At 54.1% G+C, this 23,730-nt stretch overlaps 1 protein-coding gene across 1 annotated transcript; it reads right to left on the bottom strand.

Moving 5' to 3' along the window:
* Positions 1-6,839: 6,839 nt before the first annotated feature.
* LOC309847232 (uncharacterized protein) lies at positions 6,840-22,616 on the bottom strand. The gene is made up of 12 exons (XM_082697180.1): positions 22,443-22,616; positions 21,866-22,008; positions 21,568-21,638; positions 20,681-20,788; positions 20,429-20,532; positions 19,369-19,434; positions 10,025-10,207; positions 9,449-9,591; positions 9,151-9,221; positions 8,264-8,371; positions 8,013-8,116; positions 6,840-7,022 (listed from the first exon to the last, which is right to left on the bottom strand). Exons 1-12 carry the CDS (start codon positions 22,554-22,556, stop codon positions 6,945-6,947), a joined length of 1,293 nt encoding a protein of 430 aa, XP_082553306.1. The 5' UTR covers positions 22,557-22,616; the 3' UTR covers positions 6,840-6,944.
* Between the last annotated feature and the right edge of the window lie 1,114 nt (positions 22,617-23,730).

The raw sequence follows: 23,730 nt of genomic DNA, 5'->3' as shown, positions 1-23,730 counted from the left end.
GGTGGGAGACAAGTAGTCCATTTGCTGTTTAGAAAGTTCTCTCTGGGGGCGCCTGGGTGGCTCAGTGGGTTAAGCCGCTGCCTTCAGTTCAGGTCATGATCTCAGGGTCCTGGGATTGAGTCCTGCATCGGGCTCTCTGCTCAGAAAGGAGCCTGCTTCTCTCTCTCTCTCTCTCTCTCTCTCTCTGCCTGCCTCTCCGCCTACTTGTGATTGCTCTCTGTCAAATAAATAAATAAAATCTTTAAAAAAAAGAAAAAAAGAAAAGAAAAAGAAAGGTCCCTCTGGGCGGGGAAGATTGGGGTGTCAGGGTTGGGGACCGGCTTGGGAGAGGAGCCCGGTGCTGTCCCAGTTTTGTCCTCAGCCAGCCTCCTGCTCCTTCAGTCCCGGTGTGAGATGATGCGACGAGGGACGGACTGGAGACATTGCTTCTCTCAGCGGGAGCTGACTGTTACATGGAGAGCGCCCTCGTTACCCGGGGCCATGGGGCTTCTGCTCAGAGCTTTAGAGGATGTCCCATACCACACACGCACGCACACGTGAACACACACACACACATCCATGCACACCACGTGCACACACTCATACACACATCCATGCACATGTCCATGCACACACACAAAGTTTATTAAGTAACAGAGAAGCCCGCCTGTCACTGGGGATCTGGTGCCCGGTACTGTCACGAGAGTGACCCATAGCCCTAAACCTCCTTCTTCACAACCAATGCTGGTCAGGCCCCAGGCCAACAACTCTTCCCTCTTGTGCCCTGTCCTTGAATCACACTCTGTAGCCCTGTATGTGCTGAGTAGCGTAGAGAGAAATGAATGTTTTCTCTTGCAGCAAGTAAATGGAGCGCCACTCAGAAGGAAGGAGGCGTTCTCGCTGTCGCTCAGGTGCCCCTGGAGGTCTCCGTCTTCTTCAAGAGGCTCTCCAAGTAGCTCCTTCAAGTCCACCCAGCACCACCCCCACCCGATGCAGTACCGTTTTCTCCACCTTCCTACACCTCAGGGATGCCGTAGTACCTCTGTGGGACGAGCATCTGGACACCCCTCCCTGCCTGCCCCTCCAACTGGCCCAGGCCCAATGCCAAGAGAAGTTTGGCAGGAAATATGATGAAAACATATCACACCCAACGGAGCTCCTGCTCACAGTAAGCATGCAAGACCCCATAGCTGTGATTATTTGGAAAGGTGCTACGTATTGGGTTGAACTACAGGAAACTGCTTCTTTACAGAGCGGTTGAATACCATTCCATGTCAGACGATTCACCCTGCTAGTACAGAACAATAGCTCGGACTGTGGTAGCAAGCAAGGAAGGGCTTAGCACCCCTCTTGTGCAGAGGGAGAAACTGAGGCCCAGAGAGAAGGAATGACCCACCCAAGACCACGTCCCGGTCAGGAAGCAGGGACCCACCTGCTTCCTGGAATCCACCTGCCAGCCTCTTCCTTTCTTGCTTGCCCCTCTGTCCTTTTCCCAGCATGGGGCAGCTGGTCATTGGTGGAAAGTGACTGTCCACGGCAGTGGCTTGATTCATTGTGGACAGAGCAAATACAGGATGGCCCCACTGGGAAGTCTACTCTGGCTGTTTCCTGACACTCAGTTGTGCAACGGGAGACTGGGAACCATAGCGGCTGCCAGGGCAGGGTGGGGGAGGGGCAGGGTAGGGAGCTGGGCCTTCCCCAGATTCGGGTCACCCTGGGAGGAAAGGGGTGCTATGGGAAAGCCCCACAGGTGGGTCTGAGCAGATGGCAGAGAAGAATATTAAAGTCCAGCTTTGTTCTCATCAGCTGGGTCTGAAGGGGGGGGAGGCAGTGGGGGCCAGGCCTCACTGGACCATTGTCCCTCACTTTGGAGTAGGTTTTTGTGCCATAACCAGGATGTGAAGAGCAGCTTAAGCAGGGAGAGGCTGCTTGCCTGGGGGCTAGGGAGCTCCTTGTATCAGGCATGTACCCTAAACTGCCCATCCTGACCCTGGGGCAGCAGGGAGCAGTAAGATAAGCTGCCTGACCAATTGGGAGGCACTGAGGCACCACAGGGGAAGAGCGTTTCCAGGGACCTGCCTCCATGGTGGCCCCATAAATGACAATCGTGATGATAATGGAAAGAATGATGGTGGTGGTGGTGCTGTTGGTGATGATGGTGATGGTGATGGTGGTGGTGATTGTGGTGATGGTGATAATGACAGTCATAGTAGTGATGATAGTTATGATGGTGATAATGGTGGTGGTGATGCTGATGCTGATGGTGGTGATGGTGGGTGATGATGATGGTGATGGTGGGTGGTGATGATAGTGATGACATTGGTGATGATGGTGGTGATGGTGATGGTGGTGACAATAGTGATGGTGTTGGTGATGCTGATGGTAATGATGATGGTGATGAGGGTGATGATGATGATGATGTCGATGGCGATGATGATGATAATGGTGGTGATAATCATGACGGTGGTGATGGTGGTGGTGATGAAGATCATGGTGGTGATGATGATGGTAGTGATGATGGTGACTGTGATGGTGATAGTGGTGATGATGGTGATGATCATGATGGTCGTGATGGTGGTGATGGTGATGATGATAATAGTGATTATGATTGTGATGGTGATGTTGGTGGTGATGTTGATAATGATAGTGATTGTGGTGGTGATGATGGTGATGATGATGTTGATGGTAATAATGTTGATGGTGATGGTGATGATGATGGTGATGATGATAATGGTGGTGATGATATTGATGATGATGGTGATGATGCTGATGATGGTGATAATGGTGATGATGGTGGTGATGGTGATAGTGGTGAAAATAGTGATGATGGTGTTGGTGATGCTGATGGTAATGATGGTGGTGATGATGCTGATGGTGAGGAAGGTTGTGGTGGTGATGGTGATGTGTAATGATGGGAACAGCAATCATAATGGTGATGACGAATATGAGGGTAGTGGCTTCTGGTTATTGAGCAGTCACTCTGCGCAAAGAGAAGTCTGTTAAACCGCCTGTCGTAGGACTCAGAGTGGCCAGGGGCAAAGCCCACAGGTGAATATTTTCAGCTCTGGGGGCCATACAGTCCCTGTGTAGTGACTCACAGCCATTGTGGTAGCATGAAAGACCCTAGATGACACATAAGCAAGCACAGCTGTGTCCGCTAGAACGTAATTCACCAAAACAGACTGTAGCTGCCCAGTCCTGCACTGGCCCACCATCCGTTCCTGGGTCTCCTCTGATCTTGTGCTTCACACGGACCTGCTTGGCCATCGGCCTGATTCCAGACTTCTCCCTCACCCACTGGGCTGTTGACCATGTGAAATCCACCCTCAGATGACAGAGACCTGCTACGGCTGAGAGAGGAGCTCGTGCATGTCTTGGATTACTCACTCATTCAGTCATCAATTGTCATTACTATCAATGGGATACTTATGATTAAAAACGTTTTTATTAATAATATATACTTATAATATATTTGCTAAATGTGAAATACCATATTAATTATAATTGCAGTTACATTGTAAATTATGGTAACAAATATTAGTAAAAATGATTAATCTGGGAAACCAGAGTCTTTAGGGTCATGGCAGGGTTGTGGTCTCAGCCCAAGGATTTCCAGCTGGAGATTTTGAGTGAGTTAACCAGAGTCTCAGTTTCCTCTTCTGTAAAATGGAGAAGATAGTCCCTGCCCGGCCTCCCCTTCAGGACTGCTGTGAACAGAGGAAGGAAGGGCCTGTAAGTCCTTGGCCCCGTGTTTGGCCCCCACCCAAGGGCTCCACTAAAGGTAGCAGTAATTATTACAAGGCACGTTTGTTGAGTGCCCAAGTGATGGTATGAATGAAGGGAGGCCTGTTGAGGAGTTTGCCCCAACCCTGACGTGGCTCTGCTCATGTCTCCCCTCCCGGACAGGTGAACCTGTACTCGGACCCGCCCCAGCCCAGCCACAGCATCCACACAGGGACGGTGCCCCAGGGGACCAAGGTCTTGTCCTTCACCTTCCCACAACCCCACTCTGTGCTGCGGTGGTCGGGCCCTGCCGAAGCCCCACAGACCCCTGGGGCCTCAGGTGAGTGTGGGAGATGCAGTGGGGCTAGAGGGCCTTCTGCCTGTGATTCTGCTCTGGGGGCACTTGGTTCCCCCTGGGGTGACACTGGCTTCAGGACAGGTGAGGGAGGGAGGCAAGACCCTTCTCTGGGACCTTTGACTTGAAGAGGTCAGACGCAGATGTGGAAAGTGTCTTGCCTAGAGCCAGAGCAGCCTGGGGAAAGCTCTGCTGTGTACTTGGCATTGGGTGACCTTGGACCCCCTGCTGCACAGAGAGCCCTGTCACTCTGGAGCCCACATGGGGGCCGGGCTCTGTGCCAAGGCTTCTTCAGCCCACGTAGCCCCTGCTGACTGGCCCCCCTCGACCCCCTCCCGAGTGGCCGGGGGGCAGCGACGCTCCATCCAGCTGGACCTGGAGGACCTGGAGGAGCTCAACACGGCGCTCACAGAAGCCATGCAGGCCGCCGAGGGCATCCGCTCCACCACCAAGCACATGAGCCGCTCCCCGTCTGCCGACATGCGCCAGACCCGGAGCCTATGGGGGTCCTGCCTCTTCTGACTTCTGGAGACCCAGAACTGGCTGGCGGGGGCAGGCTGGCGGGCAGGCTGCTGCTGAAGGCCCCACAGGCCCCTCCTGAGAGGTGTCCTTCTAGCTCAGGCCTTGCCTGCTGGGTGTCTCTGCTGTTCAAGGAGTGTTGGCCCAGTGGTCTGGAAAGGGAGCTTTCCAGGGGTCTGGCCCCTATAGAAAGTGCTGGGACTGAGGCCACCTTCTGCCCAGATGCGATCTTTGGGGTCTCCTGGTCCTGCTCCATCCACCTCTGGCTAATAATATGTATCTATTGTCGTCATGGGGGCAAATAAAGAAGAATGAAATTTGATCTTTTTTAAAAAGAAGAAAAGAAAAAATTCCTGAAGCTGCCCTCATCTGTGGTGTGTGTTCTCAACGTGTGGTTTCTTGACTCAAGTTTGTGGGGTATAAGGCTCGAAGATAAGCCGAACCTTTCCTGCGGGGATCTGCTGAGTGCCCATTTCCACACTCTGCCTGCCTTCCTATGGGGGTTTTTGTTTTTCCAGCCTTTCCCTGCAGCCTCGGTTAGGACCTTGGGCATTTTGACTAGAGGCTGCCAGGCCAAGCCCCTCCTTACTGAGGTCAGAGCTGGTAGGAGATGCACAGCACATTGGTGTCTGCCAAAGCAGGAGCATGGACTCTCTTTCCAGTGCTCTGCCTAGTAGCAGACAGCGACACCAGCCACCCTTTCCTGAGTACCCAGTAGATACTGATCCTTGAGCTTAGTGTTCGGCATGGCAGGCTCACACAGGGCACATGCCAGCCCCCCGGACCATGTGCCCCCTTCCTAGATGAGATACTGAGGTCCCAGAGGCTTGCCTGCACCGTCGCGCAACGACTGACTCCGAAGTCTGTTTTCTCTGGTACTGCACTTCCTTCCTACGCTCCCACAGCTTCTCGCCGTCCCCAGCTGCATCCTCCCTTCATTTTTTCTCCAGCCACCCCCAACCCCGACCAGTCATTGTGGCTGACCACCATACTCGCTGCTCTCTGCCCACCGAGGCCTGTTTCTATTTCATTTTTCAGTGGGTCCTTCTCAGTGGAGTTGAAAATGACAATTAGCTGAGAAGAGAAGATTTCTGGTAGGTTCTGAGCCTCCGGGTCCCCCAACCTGGGTGTCAAGAGGCTTTGCAGGGAGATGAAGGTGGGAAGGGGGAGCCGAGGGGGTGGCAGTAGGGACCCAGGGCAGTGTCCCCCGACTAAGTGCCCCAGGCATTTGTGGCTCTTGCTTTGACCAAAGGATGCGGCAGGTGTGGGTCTGTGCATCCACGCTATTGAGAGTGCGATGGCCCAGAAGCGAAGGGAACGGGTGTCAGGTGCCACAGTTATGGTCCCGTCCCTCTGGATAGCTTGGGCCACTCATGCACAGAATTGTATGAACAATGTGGCCCCAGCTTTTCTGCCGCCCCCCCACCCAGGTGGTGCATCTTCCCACCCGTGCCAGTAACTCACGGGGCTGTTGGGCATGTGAGGAAGCCGACCTTCCTTGCTGGACTCCCAGTGTCAGGGGCTCAGTATTCTTCGTGCCTCCAAGTGGGCCTGCCTCCAATGTGGCCCCATCTCCAGGGCTCCGAACATATTTGTAAGATGGTTGGTTTTTAGGGACCAACCTCCCCACTAGGTGTATCCTTGTGGGCATCAGATGGGCACCCCAAGGACACTCTGGAGACACACAGCCGTTCTGCCCTTGGCCCCGAGGCCGCTGCCCCTTCCCGTCCTGCCTCTGCCCAGGCGCCCTCCTCTTGCCAGGATGCTCACAGCAGCCTGTGCCAGAGTCTGCCTCCAGGCCGGCCCCCTCCCAATTCGCCTCTGCAGATGGCCACGGTGAGGTCTGATGGGCGGTCCCGCACACCTGGTACCACCTGCTGCAGTCCTCCACCCGCCGCCCCACCCTCATTTACCTGAACTCCTACCGGGGCGCTCTGCCTTGGCGTTTGCCAAACATCCTCCCAGTCCTTGGCTTGCAGCGGGAAGAGCAGGTGTTCAAACCTCCAAATCTTTCTGGCCTGGTTCAGATGCCCCTTCCAGGAAGCCTTCCCAGACTTCATTGCAGAAGGAACCTCCGCGTGCTGGGTTCCCACAACATTCTGTGCCCATCATCCCCCCAGCCATGTGCATATGACAGCGGGGGCTCTTCCCACCAAGGGCTGGGCCTTATGCCCTGATCAGCCAGGGCTCAGCTCAGGGCGGGCTTCAACACCCATGAATGAATGAATGAATGAATGACAACATGAGCAAACGAGCCCCTGCCTCCTGTTTCACAGGCAGAAGCTTTATTAATGCACCTGAGACAAAAACATCATGTACAAAAGGGGTGGGCCTAGGGCTGAGGATGGGCCCCGCGGTCTGCAGGGTCCTAGTCCAACGCCGTGTGTTCCTCCTTTTCCTTCTGCCTTTCTTCCTTGTGCTGCTTCTCCAGTGGCCCACACAGATCCTGGAAGACAGTGAGAGGGGAGCCCGGTGATGTGAGGGGCTCTTGCGAGGGCAAGGGTGGATGAGCTCCGGACTGGGGCGTCAGCTCAGGGACCCGGGGCGAGGCACGGTCCAGCTCTGAGCCTCAGCTTCTTGCACTCCAGAGAGGCTTTACAAACCGCTGCTGTGTACTGAGGATTCACCAAGCCCCTGGACCGATCTGGATTCCTGAGCACATGATATAACCGAGGTTCAGGGGGCCTTGCATCCTGTCTGTCGTCCCCCAGCCAGTGGATGGGGAAGGCAGGCAGCACACCAGGGCAGTTGATGCTGTGCCCAGTCCTTTCCTGCAGCTGCCAGGAGTGGGGACTGGAGGAGCTTTAGGCCGCTGGTGGGCAGGAGAGATGGCCTCAGGTGGCCAACGGTGACTTTTTTACTTTGATAATAATAAAAGTATTTCATGCATATCTGAAAAAGTATAGCCCACTCAGCAGCTCTGTGATTTTAGAGATTGCCTTATAGGACACGACCAAGGAAAGCCTCACCCCGAACAGGGGTTGGATGGCAAGTATTAAGGAGATGATTACACAGTAATTCTCAGTTATAGCAGAAATCAGGGTGGTGGTCATGGACTTAGGGCATTTGGGGGTGGCTAAAAGCCACCATAGCAATTGCCCATCCACAGGTGTCTGATGTCTGGGCTGTGGCCGGCAGGTGTAAGCGATAATCACCCTTGTGTGTTTCCCTGTCAAGTTCCCACTGCCACCCTATTCCCACTGTTCCTCCTCCCTTCCTGTCCTCTCTGTTTCCCAGGGACTTTCCCTCCTGCGCCCTCAACCTTTGGGCCTCTGGGGAGCTCAGCTGTCCCTGCAGGGAGGCAGGTGCTTACAAGTAGGACATCCTGCCTCACTATGCAGCCTTGGGCAGCTGGTCTCCCTATCCAGGCCTCTGGGGCTGCCCCCAGGTAGGAGGGCTCCGAGGGCGGGCATAGCCTACTCTGCATTGCGCTCACCTTTTTCGCATCAGTGTAATTGATCTCCGACTTCCGCATGCCAAAGCACGTGATGGCTTCATGGAAAACTCTCATTTGTTCCTCAGTCACTTCTGCCTTGTCAGCTGCAGGAGGGAACAAGGGGGCTGGGTGAGCATGCCGGGGGCCTAGCTGGGGCTCAGGGGAGGGCGGGGGTTCTGGGGGCCCAGCCACAGGGACGGGTGGTCTGCTGGGTGAGTTCTGGGTGAGGTGGATATTGGAGGGGTGCTTACCATAGAAGGACAGTCCCTTGTTCTGCTCATCCTTCAGGGAGAAGCCAAGCATGAAGATCTTAGGATCCTTGGTGAGCAGGAGATCGGCAAACACTTCTTTGCCGGACTCTGGAGAAGAAAACCTCTGGGTGAGACCACATAGCACAGTGGGTCTGATCACAGGTGAGGGACCATGAGTGTTCCCATGGCCCCCACAGCGGTCAGTGAAGGCTGGGAGTTCGCCTGGGCCAACGACCTTCACTCCCTCTGTGTGCCGGGCCTTGCAAAGAGATGTGGAATCGTAGGAGCCTCGTGCCGACTGTGGCTGTCAGGGCCTTTCTCCTCATTTTCCAGATGAGAAAAGTGAGGCACAGACAGGAGCCTCAGGGCTGCCCAGGGCTGTTGGTTTAATCCCACCAGCATTTGTATGCTCCTACTATGTGCCCTCTCCAGGGTGATGGTGGGGACAGAAGTGGGGTCACTCCCTATATGACACAGACTGCCACCCTCAGGTCCCAAAGGGGAAAGAGTAGTGGAGAGAGGCAAGCCTGCAGCCAGCCCTCGGTTTGAATTCTAGTTCTAATTACAGGCTGTGTGACTTCAGGGAAACAATTGACCTCTCTGTTTCTCTGTTTCCTCAGCTGATCGCTGTCAGGTCCTCCTAAGATTGTGAGTCTCGGGTGGGTTAATCCTAGTAAAAGTACTTCAAACAGTGCCTGGCACATAGAGCTCAAATCTGGGGACAGTTATTACTCGTTATTGCCATGTGGAGACCCTGGGACATCAGAAATGTAGGAAGAAGGCCTGTCCTGGGTTCTTTGTGGCTTCGCCCCAGCACTGACCCTATTTATTGTCTGGTCCATCCACAGGTCCCCATGACACACCCCAGTCCTCCCATTGGTCCTCACCGTGTTTGGACAGGGTTCCATTTTCCCTCTGGACCTTTAGACAAGTAGAGTTATGGATGCAGTGATTCCCACTAAAGCCAGACAGAAGGAAGGGGGAAACAGAAAGATCGTCAAGGGGAAGAAGTGAACAATCACCGGTCATGATCATCGAGGGCAAGAGTTGGGGCTGAGTAAACCGCCCTCCCCATCCACGGATGAAAAGGCTGAGGTCAGGAGGAAGGAGGGACTTGCTCGAGGTTTCCCAGCAGCTAGGAGCAGAAGCTGGGGCTGGGGGCAAGCTAGCATGTGGCGGTCTTACATGGTTAGGTACTCTCCGAGCAGTATTGTGTCGTCCGTATGGTTGGGCTCCAAGTAAAAGAAGCCCGCTTGGAGCATTCCAGCCAACTGATTGATGTCCGGGTTGTGGAAGGCGGTGGCGATACAAAACCACTTGCCAGAGATCTGGGGAGAAGCCAAGAGCTGATGACAGAGGCTGGGAGCCGAATGCCCCTGCCTGCCAGCCAGCCAGGTACAGAGATGTCCCCCTCCTTTTTACACGCAGGGAGACTGGGGCCCCAGGCGAAAAGGGCACATGCAGGAGCTCACTCCGAGGGTCAGGAGCCTCCCCCAGATACTGGGTGGCCCTCCGGGGCCAGGACAGGATGTCCCCTCTGAGGGAACTTGCCATGAGGCTTCTGAGTTAGGAAGCAGAAGAAGGCGTCCAGAGCCTGGTCAGAAGGTCACCCCAGGACCCAAGAGAGAAGAGGGCAGAAGCAGACAGAAGCGGGCAGAAGCAGACGGGGGGTGGGGGGGGGTGCGACCACAAGCCAGCGGAAGAAGGGGAGCCCAGGGAAGGAGGCAGCTGCCCCTGGTGCTCGGGGGCCGAGGGACGCACCTGGTCCAGGGTGGCGTTGGTGATGGGCGCTGCTGTGAGGTTGGCACACACTGGGCTCTGGGCATGCAGCAGAGGAAGGAGGCTCAGGGCAGCAAGGACCCAGGACAGCGCCATGCCTAGATGGAGAGACTCCTGGAGTCCAGCAGAACTGCTGGCTGGAGGGTACAGTGATTTTATAATGAGCTGTGGGAGGAGCCCTAGAGCCCCATGGTGACACAATCCATGAACTCTTGTGAAATGCTTTGCACAAATCCTTCCCTCCCTCCCCCAAAGCCCACTGTAGCTAAAGCCTCCAAGCCTTGGTCTAATTCAGAACCCTGACCTGAAGGGTTACAGGGGCCCCAAGGTCAGGCTGTTCAAAGCCAAGGCGGGTGTGGGCTGGAGTAGTATCATTAAATGTGTAGATTTCATAGAGGGACCTCTAAGCAAGCTAAGAGGTTCTTCTTTTGTTTTGTTTTGTTTTTTCATTTTGTTTTCTTTTGTTTTAAAGATTGTTTATTTATTTGAGATAGAGCGGAAGAGCCAGAGCAGGTGGGAGGGGCAGAGGGAGAGGGAGAAGCAGGCTCTCTGCTGAGCAGGGAGCCTGATATGGGGCTCCATCCCAGGACCCTGAGATCACGGCCTGAGCCCAAAGCAGACGCTTTACTGACTGAGACACTCAGTTGGCCCTGTTTTGTCTTGTTTTAAAAGCTCTTAGGTTTTTTACCCAATTTGTGCCTCACTGAGCATCCAGGGTGAAAGCCAGCCACAAATCAAATGCTGAAAGTGATTCAGACACTTCCCAGGCTAGGTGGGGTTCGGGTGGGTGATGGGGAAGGGCTCTGGGGCGGGTGTGAGGGCATGAAGGCAAACCACTGATTCCATTCCAGCTGAGTGTGGTAACAACCAAGGGGGAACAAAAGTCCACTGGGGGAGGGGGGCTGTCAACCCAGCCTCAGAGGCAGGGATCCTTCTACAAGGAGGAGGTGTCCAAGTTACACATCTATTTCCGGTAAATGTGGTGTTACCTGAACTAGCTCCCAACACCTAAAACAAGAAATGATGCACGTGTGGTCTCCACCCCCTGCCGTGGAACAGGAAGGTGGCCTCTGTCGTCACCAGGAGGTCCCCAGGCCCCGATAGTGCCCAGCACCCCAGATGTGTGCATCCACAGTCCATGAGTGTTTCTGCCTGACCGGGTCACAGCTTTAGCCCTATGAACGAATACTTCCCCAAAGCCTTCTTATGTTATGGTACAGTTTTGTATCCCTGTTCATTTCATACATTTTGAGTCATTTTCCAGGTTTCCGTGTAGTCAGTGGTTATAATTTTAATGGACGCACACCCCTGTCGTGCTCTTCCTAGGTTCCCTGTACTTAATGGTGCCCTCTCTTTATATCTGTAGCATTTAATTTTTTTCCAGCTTTATAGAGGGAGAATTGCCTCTAGCATTTCATATGGTGATGTTTCCTTGGAATGCCATGAGTCAAAAAGTGACCGAATCCCTTTCTATCATGCCCTACCATTCAAGGGAGAGAAAAACATGTCACTGATAAGACTACGATGTTATTCTGTTATTCAAAATAGCCAAGAACTAGAAACAGTTCAAATGCCAGTCATCAGGAAAATGGAAAGACACATCGTAACAGTTTCATACAGGGAATACTATGTAGCAATCAAAAGGAACTAACTACTAGCATATGAGACAACAGCTGAGAATCTCCAAAACATTCTGCTGAACAAAAAGAGCCAGATTAATCAAGCACATACTGTTTGGTTCCAGGTACAGAATGTTCTCGAACCCCCCAAATGGATCTAGAATGGCAGAAATCAGACCGGTGGTTGCCTCAGGCAAGGAGGGCAGTCTGAGGGCCAGAGGTTGGAAGAGCACTTTCTGAGGTCCGTGGCCGAATGTGCCATTTCCACTACAGGGTTGGTTACGCGCATAATGCACATTTGTGAAAACTCACTGAACCCTGAACCTAAAATGTGTGCGTTTTACTGTATGCCAATTACACCTTAATTAAGCTGATTTAAAAAAAAAAAAAAAAAACCTCTCTCCCCAAAGAGAGATGACAAAACACATGACAAATCAAAAACACGAACACTGTCTAATGTGGTGCCAGTTTGGCGACACAGAGGAGTCCCCTCCTCCACATCCTTGTCAGAAGTGGGATTTCCTCTTCTCTTTGCTCTTTTTTTTTTTTTTTTTTTGCCAGCTCACTTGGTGTTTTGGATGGGCATTGCCCTAATTTGAGTCTTGAGAAAAGGAGCGGTGTTCATCGGCGGGGAAGAGTGGAGGACAGAGAGCGTGGGGCGTGTGGAGGACCTGGGGTCCGAGTGGCCGGCAGTGCGATGGCGTGGGAATGACGGGGCCCATGCCTGAGAGGTTGGCAGGAACCAAGCCTGCAGGGCACAGGAGCCGGGCTGGGGAGTCTGCCCTGGACCCCGCAGGGATCAGGAGAAAGGGAAGGTTTTAAGTGAGGTGGGAGACAAGTAGTCCATTTGCTGTTTAGAAAGTTCTCTCTGGGGGCGCCTGGGTGGCTCAGTGGGTTAAGCCGCTGCCTTCAGTTCAGGTCATGATCTCAGGGTCCTGGGATTGAGTCCCGCATCGGGCTCTCTGCTCAGAAAGGAGCCTGCTTCTCTCTCTCTCTCTCTGCCTGCCTCTCCGCCTACTTGTGATTGCTCTCTGTCAAATAAATAAATAAAATCTTTAAAAAAAAAGAAAAAAAGAAAAGAAAAAGAAAGGTCCCTCTGGGCGGGGAAGATTGGGGTGTCAGGGTTGGGGACCGGCTTGGGAGAGGAGCCCGGTGCTGTCCCAGTTTTGTCCTCAGCCAGCCTCCTGCTCCTTCAGTCCCGGTGTGAGATGATGCGACCAGGGACGGACTGGAGACATTGCTTCTCTCAGCGGGAGCTGACTGTTACATGGAGAGCGCCCTCGTTACCCGGGGCCATGGGGCTTCTGCTCAGAGCTTTAGAGGATGTCCCATACCACACACGCACGCACACGTGAACTCACACACACACATCCATGCACACCACGTGCACACACTCATACACACATCCATGCACATGTCCATGCACATACACAAAGTTTATTAAGTAACAGAGAAGCCCGCCTGTCACTGGGGATCTGGTGCCCGGTACTGTCACGAGAGTGACCCATAGCCCTAAACCTCCTTCTTCACAACCAATGCTGGTCAGGCCCCAGGCCAACAACTCTCCCCTCTTGTGCCCTGTCCTTGAATCACACTCCGTAGCCCTGTATGTGCTGAGTAGCGTAGAGAGAAATGAATGTTTTCTCTTGCAGCGAGTAAATGGAGCGCCACTCAGAAGGAAGGAGGCGTTCTCGCTGTCGCTCAGGTGCCCCTGGAGGTCTCCGTCTTCTCTCAAGAGGCTCTCCAAGTAGCTCCTTCAAGTCCACCCAGCACCACCCCCACCCGATGCAGTACCATTTTCTCCATCTTCCTACACCTCAGGGATGCCGTAGTACCTCTGTGGGACGAGCATCTGGACACCCCTCCCTGCCTGCCCCTCCAACTGGCCCAGGCCCAATGCCAAGAGAAGTTTGGCAGGAAATATGATGAAAACATATCACACCCAACAGAGCTCCTGCTCACAGTAAGCATGCAAGACCCCATAGCTGTGATTATTTGGAAAGGTGCTACGTATTGGGTTGAACTACAGGAAACTGCTTCTTTACAGAGTGGTTGAATACCACTCCATGTCAGACGATTCACCCTGCTATTACAGAACAATAGCTCGGACTGTGGTAGCAAGCAAGGAAGGGCTTAGCACCCCTCTTGTGCAGAGGGAGAAACTGAGGCCCAGAGAGAAGGAATGACCCACCCAAGACCACGTCCCGGTCAGGAAGCAAGGACTGGAATCCACCTGCCAGCCTCTCCCTTTCTTGCTTGCCCCTCTGTCCTTTTCCCAGCATGGGGCAGCTGGTCATTGGTGGAAAGTGACTGTCCACGGCAGTGGCTTGATTCATTGTGGACAGAGCAAATACAGGATGGCCCCACTGGAAAGTCTACTCTGGCTGTTTCCTGACACTCAGTTGTGCAACGGGAGACTGGGAACCATAGCGGCTGCCAGGGCAGGGTGGGGGAGGGGCAGGGTAGGGAGCTGGGCCTTTACCAGATTCGGGTCACCCTTTCCTATGGGAAAGCCCCACAGGTGGGTCTGAGCAGATGGCAGAGAAGAATATTAAAGTCCAGCTTTGTTCTCATCAGCTGGGTCTGAAGGGGGGGGAGGCAGTGGGGGCCAGGCCGCACTGGACCATTGTCCCTCACTTTGGAGTAGGTTTTCGTGCCATAACCAGGACGTGAAGAGCAGCTTAAGCAGGGAGAGGCTGCTTGCCTGGGGGCTAGGGAGCTCCTTGTATCAGGCATGTACCCTAAACTGCCCATCCTGACCCTGGGGCAACAGTGAGCAGTAAGATAAGCTGCCTGACCAACTGGGAGGCACTGAGGCACCACAGGGGAAGAGCGTTTCCAGGGACCTGCCTCCATGGTGGCCCCATAAATGACAATTGTGATGATAATGGAAGGAATGATGGTGGATGTGCTGCTGTTGGTGATGATGGTGATGGTGATGGTGGTGGTGATTGTGGTGATGGTGATAATGACAGTCATAGTAGTGATGATAGTTATGATGGTGATAATGGTGGTGGTGATGCTGATGCCGATGATGGTGGTGATGCTGGTGATGGTGATGGTGGGTGATGATGATGGTGATGGTGGGTGGTGATGATGGTGATGACATTGGTGATGATGGTGGTGATGGTGATGGTGGTGACAATAGTGATGATGGTATTGGTGATGCTGATGGTAATGATGATGGTGATGAGGGTGATGATGATGATGATGTGGATGGCGATGAGGATAATGGTGGTGATGATCATGATGGTGGTGATGGTGGTGATGAAGATCATGGTGGTGATGATGATGACTGTGATGGTGATAGTGGTGATGATGGTGATGGTGATGATGATAATGGTGATTATGATGGTGATGGTGATGGTGGTGATGGTGATAATGATAGTGATTGTGGTGGTGATGATGGTGATGATGATGTTGATGGTGATGATGATGATTGTGATGATGATAATGGTGGTGATGATATTGATGATGATGGTAGTGGTGATGATGGTGATGATGGTGGTGATGGTGATGGTGGTGAAAATAGTGATGATGGCATTGGTGATGCTGATGGTAATGATGGTGGTGATGATGCTGATGGTGAGGAAGGTTGTGGTGGTGATGGTGATGTGTAATGATGGGAACAGCAATCATAATGGTGATGACGAATATGAGGGTAGTGGCTTCTGGTTATTGAGCAGTCACTCTGCGCAAAGAGAAGTCTGTTAAACCGCCTGTTGGAGGACTCAGAGTGGCCAGGGGCAAAGCCCACAGGTGAATATTTTCAGCTCTGTGGGCCATACAGTCTCTGTGTAGTGACTCACAGCCACTGTGGTAGCATGAAAGACCCTAGATGACACATAAGCAAGCACAGCTGTGTCCGCTAGAACGTAATTCACCAAAACAGACCGTAGCTGCCCAGCCCTACACTGGCCCACCATCCGTTCCTGGGTCTCCTCAGATCTTGTGCTTCACACAGACCTGCTTGGCCATCGGCCCGATTCTAGACTTCTCCCTCACCCACTGGGCTGTTGACCATGTGAAATCCACCCTCAGATGACGGAGACCTGCTACGGCTGAGAGAGGAGCTCGTGCACGTGTTGGATTACTCCCTCATTCAGTCATCAACTGTCATTATTATCAATGGGATACTTATGATTAAAAACGTTTTTATTAATTATATATACTTATAATATACTTGCTAAATGTGAAATACCATATTAATTATAATTGCAGTTACATCATAAATTATGGTAACAAATATTAGTAAAACTGATTAATCTGGGAAACCAGAGTCTTTAGGGTCATGGCAGGGTTGTGGTCTCAGCCCAAGGATTTCCAGCTGGAGATTTTGAGTGAGTTAACCAGAGTCTCAGTTTCCTCTTCTGCAAAATGGAGAGGATAGTCCCTTCCCGGCCTCCCCTTCAGGACTGCCATGAACAGAGGAAGGAAGGGCCTGTAAGTCCTTGGCCCCGTGTTTGGCCCCCACCCAAGGGCTCCACTAAAGGTAGCAGTAATTATTACAAGGCATGTTTGTTGAGTGCCCAAGTGATGGTATGAGTGAAGGGAGGCCTGTTGAGGAGTTTGCCCCAACCCTGACGTGGCTCTGCTCATGCCTCCCCTCCCGGACAGGTGAACCTGTACTCGGACCCGCCCCAGCCCAGCCACAGCATCCACACAGGGACGGTGCCCCAGGGGACCAAGGTCTTGTCCTTCACCATCCCACAACCCCACTCTGTGCTGCGGTGGTCGGGCCCTGCCGAAGCCCCACAGACCCCTGGGGCCTCAGGTGAGTGTGGGAGATGCAGTGGGGCTAGAGGGCCTTCTGCCTCTGATTCTGCTCTGGGGGCACTTGGTTCCCCCTGGGGTGACACTGGCTTCAGGACAGGTGAGGGAGGGAGGCAAGACCCTTCTCTGGGACCTTTGACTTGAAGAGGTCAGACGCAGATGTGGGAAGTGTCTTGCCTAGAGCCAGAGCAGCCTGGGGAAAGCTCTGCTGTGTACTTGGCATTGGGTGACCTTGGACCCCCTGCTTCTCAGAGAGCCCTGTCACTGTGGAGCCCACGTTGGGGCCGGGCTCTGTGCCAAGGCCTCCTTAGCCCACGCAGCCCCTGTTGACTGGTTCCCCTTGACCCCCTCCCAAGTAGCCGGGGGCAGCAACGCTCCATCCAGCTGGACCTGGAGGACCTGGAGGAGCTCAACACGGTGCTCGCAGAAGCCATGCAGGCCGCCGAGGGCATCTACTCCACCACCAAGCACATGAACGGCTCCCTGTCTGCCGACCTGTGCCAGACCCGAAGCCTGCGGGGCTCCTGCCTCTTCTGACTTTTGGAGACCCAGAACCAGCTGGCAGGGGCAGGCTGGCGGGTGGGCTGCTGCTGCCTCCGGGCAGGGGGTCGGCTGGAGTCACTGCTGAAGGCCACACATCACCCTCCTGAGAAGTGTCCTTCTAGCTCAGGCCCTGCCTGCTGGGTGTCTCTGCTGTTCAAGGGGTGTTGGCCCGGTGGTCTGGAAAGGAAACTTTCCAGGGGTCCGGCCCCTATACGAAGTGCTGGGACTGAGGCCACCTTCTGCCCAGATGCGATCTTTGGGGTCTCCTGGTCCTGCACCGTCCACCTCTGGCTAATAATACGTATCTGTTTTCGTCATGAGAGCAAATAAAGAAGAATGCATTTTGATCTTTTTTGAAAAGAAAAAAAGAAAAAATTCCCAAAGTTGCCCACATCTGTGGTGTGTGTTCTCGACGTGTGGTTTCTTGACTCAAGTTTGTGGGGTGTAAGACTCGAAGATAAGCCGAACCTTTCCTGCGGGGATCTGCTGAGTGCCCATTTCCACACTCTGCCTGCCTTCCTATGGGGGTTTTTGTTTCTCCAGCCTTTCCCTGCAGCCTCGGTTAGGACCTTGGGCGTTTTGACTAGAGGCTGCCAGGCCAAGCCCCTCCTTACTGAGGTCAGAGCTGGTAGGAGATGCACAGCACATTGGTGTCTGCCAAAGCAGGAGCATGGACTCTATTTCCAGTGCTCTGCCTAGTAGCAGACAGCGACACCAGCCACCCTTTCCTGAGTACCCAGTAGATACTGATCCTTGAGCTTAGTGTTCGGCATGGCAGGCTCACACAGGGCACATGCCAGCCCCCCGGACCATGTGCCCCCTTCCTAGATGAGATACTGAGGTCCCAGAGGCTTGCCTGCACCGTCGCGCAACGACTGACTCCGAAGTCTGTTTTCTCTGGTACTGCACTTCCTTCCTACGCTCCCAGAGCTTCTCGCCGTCCCCAGCTGCATCTCCCTTCATTTTTTCTCCAGCGCCCCCCAACCCCGACCAGTCATTGTGGCTGACCACCATACTCACTGCTCTCTGCCCACCAAGGCTTGTTTCTATTTCATTTTTCAGTGGGTCCTTCTCAGTGGAGTTGAAAATGACAATTAGCTGAGAAGAGAAGATTTCTGGTAGGTTCTGAGCCTCCGGGTCCCCCAACCTGGGTGTCAAGAGGCTTTGCAGGGAGATGAAGGTGGGAAGGGGGAGCCGAGGGGGTGGCAGTAGGGACCCAGGGCAGTGTCCCCCGACTAAGTGCCCCAGGCATTTGTGGCTCTTGCTTTGACCAAAGGATGTGGCAGGTGTGGGTCTGTACATCCACGCTATTGAGAGTGCGATGGCCCAGAAGCGAAGGGAACGGGTGTCAGGTGCCACAGTTATGGTCCTGTCCCTCTGGATAGCTTGGGCCACTCATGCACAGAATTGTATGAACAATGTGGCCCCAGCTTTTCTGCCACCGCCCCCACCCAGGTGGTGCATCTTCCCACTCGTGCCAGTAACTCACGGGGCTGTTGGGCATGTGAGGAAGCCGACCTTCCTTGCTGGACTCCCAGTGTCAGTATTCTTTGTGCCTCCAAGTGGGCCTGCCTCCAACGTGGCCCTATCTCCAGGGCTCTGAACGTATTAGCAAGACGGTTGGTTTTTAGGGGCCAACCTCTCCCCTAGGTGTATCCTTGTGGACATCAAATGGGCACCCCAAGGACACTCGAGACACACAGCCGTTCTGGCCTTGGCCCCGAGGCGGCTACCCCTTCCTGTCCTGCCCCTGCCCAGGCGCCCTCCTCTTGCCAGGATGCTCACAGCAGCCTGTGCCAGAGTCTGCCTCCAGGCCGGCCCCCTCCCAATTCGCCTCTGCAGATGGCCACGGTGAGGTCTGATGCACGGTCCCGCACGCCTGGTACCACCTGCTGCAGTCCTCCACCCGCCGCCCCACCCTCATTTACCTGAACTTCTACCGGGGCGCTCTGCCTCGGCGTTTGCCAAACATCCTCCCAGTCCTTGGCTTGCAGCTGGAAGAGCAGGTGTTCAAACCTCCAAATCTTTCTGGGCTGGTTCAGATGCCCCTTCCAGGAAGCCTTCCCAGACTTCATTGCAGAAGGAACCTCCGCGTGCTGGGTTCCCACAACATTCTGTGCCCATCATCCCCCCAGCCATGTGCATATGACAGCGGGGGCTCTTCCCACCAAGGGCTGGGCCTTATGCCCTGATCAGCCAGGGCTCAGCTCAGGGCGGGCTTCAACACCCATGAATGAATGAATGAATGACAACATGAGCAAACGAGCCCCTGCCTCCTGTTTCACAGGCAGAAGCTTTATTAATGCACCTGAGACAAAAACATCATGTACAAAAGGGGTGGGCCTAGGGCTGAGGATGGGCCCCACGGTCCGCAGGGTCCTAGTCCAACGCCGTGTGTTCCTCCTCTTCCTTATGCCTTTCTTCCTTGTGCTGCTTCTCCAGCGGCCCACACAGATCCTGGAAGACAGTGAGAGGGGAGCCCGGTGATGTGAGGGGCTCTTGCGAGGGCAAGGGTGGATGAGCTCCGGACTGGGGCGTCAGCTCAGGGACCCGGGGCGAGGCACGGTCCAGCTCTGAGCCTCAGCTTCTTGCACTCCAGAGAGGCTTTACAAACCGCTGCTGTGTACTGAGGATTCACCAAGCCCCTGGACCGATCTGGATTCCTGAGCACATGATATAACCGAGGTTCAGGGGTCCTTGCATCCTGTCTGCGGTCCCCCAGCCAGTGGATGGGGAAGGCAGGCAGCACACCAGGGCAGTTGGTGCTCTGTGCCCAGTCCTTTCCTGCAGCTGCCAGGCGTGGGGACTGGAGGAGCTTTAGGCCGCTGGTGGGCAGGAGAGATGGCCTCAGGTGGCCAACGGTGACATTTTTACTTTGATAATAATAAAAGTATTTCATGCATATCTGAAAAAGTATAGCCCGCTCAGGAGCTCTGTGATTTTAGAGATTGCCTTATAGGACACGACCAAGGAAAGCCTCTCCCCGAACAGGGGTTGGATGGCAAGTATTAAGGAGATGATTACACAGGTAATTCTCAGTTATAGCAGAAATCAGGGTGGTGGTCATGGACTTAGGGCATTTGGGGGTGGCTAAAAGCCACCATAGCAATTGCCCATCCACAGGTGTCTGATGTCTGGGCTGTGGCCGGCAGGTGTAAGCGATAATCACCCTTGTGTGTTTCCCTGTCAAGTTCCCACTGCCACCCTTATTCCCACTGTTCCTCCTCCCTTCCTGTCCTCTCTGTTTCCCAGGGACTTTCCCTCCTGGGCCCTCAACCTTTGGGCCTCTGGGGAGCTCAGCTGTCCCTGCAGGGAGGCAGGTGCTTACAAGTAGGACATCCTGCCTCACTATGCAGCCTTGGGCGGCTGGTCTCCCTATCCGGGCCTCTGGGGCTGCCCCCAGGCAGGAGGGCTCCGAGGGCGGGCATAGCCTAGTCTGCATTGCGCTCACCTTTTTCGCATCAGTGTAATTGATCTCCGACTTCCGCATGCCAAAGCACGTGATGGCTTCATGGAAAACTCTCATTTGTTCCTCAGTCACTTCTGCCTTGTCAGCTGCAGGAGGGAACAAGGGGGCTGGGTGAGCATGCCGGGGGCCTAGCTGGGGCTCAGGGGAGGGCGGGGGGTTCTGGGGGCCCAGCCACAGGGACAGGTGGTCTGCTGGGTGAGGTCTGGTTGGGGTGGACATTGGAAAGGTGCTTACCATAGAAGGACAGTCCCTTGTTCTGCTCATCCTTCAGGGAGAAGCCAAGCATGAAGATCTTAGGATTCTTGGTGAGCAGGAGATCGGCAAACACTTCTTTGCCGGACTCTGGAGAAGAAAACCTCTGGGTGAGACCACATAGCACAATGGGTCTGATCACAGGTGAGGGACCATGAGTGTTCCCGTGGCCCCCCCAGCGGTCAGTGAAGGCTGGGAGTTCACCTGGGCCAACGACCTTCACTCCCTCTGTGTGCCGGGCCTTGCAAAGAGATGTGGAATTGTAGGAGCCTCGTGCCGACTGCAGCTGTCAGGGCCTTTCTCCCCATTTTCCAGATGAGAAAAGTGAGGCCCACACAGGAACCTCAGGGCTGCCCAGGGCTGTTGGTTTAATCCCACCAGCATTTGTATGCTCCTACTCTGTGCCCTCTCCAGGGTGATGGTGGGGGCAGAAGTGGGGTCACTCCCTATATGACACAGACTGCCACCCTCAGGTCCCAAAGGGGAAAGAGTAGTGGAGAGAGGCAAGCCTGCAGCCAGCCCTCGGTTTGAATTCTAGTTCTAATTACAGGCTGTGTGACTTCAGGGAAACAATTGACCTCTCTGTTTCTCTGTTTCCTCAGCTGATCGCTGTCAGGTCCTCCTAAGATTGTGAGTCTCGGGTGGGTTAATCCTAGTAAAAGTACTTCAAACAGTGCCTGGCACATAGAGCTCAAATCTGGGGACAGTTATTACTCGTTATTGCCATGTGGAGACCCTGGGACATCAGAAATGTAGGAAGAAGGCCTGTCCTGGGTTCTTTGTGGCTTCGCCCCAGCACTGACCCTATTTATTGTCTGGTCCATCCACAGGTCCCCATGACACACCCCAGTCCTCCCATTGGTCCTCACCGTGTTTGGACAGGGTTCCATTTTCCCTCTGGACCTTTAGACAAGTAGAGTTATGGATGCAGTGATTCCCACTAAAGCCAGACAGAAGGAAGGGGGAAACAAAAAGATCGTCAAGGGGAAGAAGTGAACAATCACCGGTCATGATCATCGAGGGCAAGAGTTGGGGCCGAGTAAACCGCCCTCCCCATCCACGGATGAAAAGGCTGAGGTCAGGAGGAAGGAGGGACTTGCTCGAGGTTTCCCAGCAGCTAGGAGCAGAAGCTGGGGCTGGGGGCAAGCTAGCATGTGGGGGTCTTACATGGTTAGGTACTCTCCGAGCAGTATTGTGTCGTCCGTATGGTTGGGAGTGAAATAGAAGAAGGCCGCATGGATTGTTCTCGCTGACTGGTTGAACTCTGGGTTGCGGAAGGCCGAGGCGAGATAAAACCACTTGCCAGAGATCTGGGGAGAAGCCAAGAGCTGATGACAGAGGCTGGGAGCCGAATGCCCCTGCCTGCCAGCCAGCCAGGTACAGAGATGTCCCCCTCCTTTTTACACGCAGGGAGACTGGGGCCCCAGGCGAGGAGGGCACATGCAGGAGCTCACTCCGAGGGTCAGGAACCTCCCCCAGACACTGGATGGCCCTCCGGGGCCAGGACAGGATGTCCCCTCTGAGGGAACTTGCCATGAGGCTTCTGAGTTAGGAAGCAGAAGAAGGCGTCCAGAGCCTGGTCAGAAGGTCACCCCAGGACCCAGGAGAGAAGAGGGCAGAAGCAGACAGAAGCGGGCAGAATCAGACGGGGGGTTGGGGGGGGGTGCGACCACAAGCCAGCGGGAGAAGGGGAGCCCAGGGAAGGAGGCAGCTGCCCCTGGTGCTCGGGGGCCGAGGGACGCACCTGGTCCAGGGTGGCGTTGGTGATGGGCGCTGCTGTGAGGTTGGCACACACTGGGCTCTGGGCATGCAGCAGAGGAAGGAGGCTCAGGGCAGCAAGGACCCAGGACAGCGCCATGCCTAGATGGAGAGACTCCTGGAGTCCAGCAGAACTGCTGGCTGGAGGGTACAGTGATTTTATAATGAGCTGTGGGAGGAGCCCTAGAGCCCCATGGTGACACAATCCATGAACTCTTGTGAAATGCTTTGCACAAATCCTTCCCTCCCTCCCCCAAAGCCCACTGTAGCTAAAGCCTCCAAGCCTTGGTCTAATTCAGAACCCTGACCTGAAGGGTTACAGGGGCCCCAAGGTCAAGCTGTTCAAAGCCCCCAGGCGGGTGTGGGCTGGAGTAGTATCATTAAATGTGTAGATTTCAGTAGAGGGACCTCTAAGCAAGCGAAGAGGTTTTTTCCTTTTGTTTTGTTTTGTTTTGTTTTTGCTTTGTTTTGTTTTGTTTTAAGATTTTATTTATTTATTTGACACAGAGAGAGAGAGATCACAAGTAGGCAGAGAGGCAGGCAGAGAGAGAGGAGGAAGCAGGCTCCCCACCAAGCAGAGAACCTGATGTGGGTCTCAATCCCAGGACCCTGAGATCATGACCTGAGCCCAAGGCAGAGGCTTAACCAACTGAACCACCCAGGTGTCCCTGTTTTGTTTTGTTTTAAAGATTGTTTTTATTTGAGATAGAGTGAAAGCCTGAGCAGGTGGGAGGGGCAGAGGGAGAAGGAGAAGCAGGCTCTCTGCTGAGCAGGGAGGCAGATGCAGGGCTCCATCCCAGGACCCTGAGATCATGACCTGAGCCCAAAGAATATGCTTTACTGACTTTACCCTATTTGTGTCTCCCTGAGCATCCAGAGTGAAAGCCAGACATAAATCAAATGCTGAAAGTGACTTAGTTCCCAGACTGGGTGGCATGGGGGTGGGTGATGAGGAGAGGCTCTGGAGTAGGGGTAAGGCAAACCATGGATTCCATTCCAGCGGAGTGTGGTGACAACCGTGGGGGAACAAAAGTCCATTGGGGGAGTGGGGTGCCAACCAACCCTCGGAGGCAGGGATCCTTCTAAAAGGAGGAGGCGTCCAAGTTACACATCTATTTCCAGTAAATGTGGTGTTACTTGAACTAGCTCCCAACATCTAAAACAAGAATGATGCACATGTGGTTTCCACCCCCTGCCGTGGAACAGGAAGGTGGCCTCTGTTGTCACCAGGAGGTCCCAGGCCCCGACAGTGCCCAGCACCACAGATATGCGCG

This window comes from Mustela nivalis (genome assembly GCF_964662115.1).
Source record: "Mustela nivalis genome assembly, chromosome: 13".
In the NCBI taxonomy this organism is placed as follows: Eukaryota; Metazoa; Chordata; class Mammalia; order Carnivora; family Mustelidae; genus Mustela; species Mustela nivalis.
The sequence above is the reverse complement of the archived record's forward strand: the minus strand, read 5'-3'. Positions and strand labels throughout refer to the sequence as shown.

Excerpts from the sequence above, each read along its gene's own strand:
- LOC309847232 (XM_082697180.1), bottom strand. The coding sequence starts at position 22,556 with ATGGCGCTGTCCTGGGTCCTTGCTGCCCTGAGCCTCCTTCCTCTGCTG. Across the intron at positions 20,789-21,567 it reads TGGAACCCTGTCCAAACACG|AGTCCGGCAAAGAAGTGTTT; the intron begins GTGAGGACCAAT and ends TTTCTTCTCCAG. Across the intron at positions 20,533-20,680 it reads CAAGGGACTGTCCTTCTATG|CTGACAAGGCAGAAGTGACT; the intron begins GTAAGCACCTTT and ends TCCCTCCTGCAG.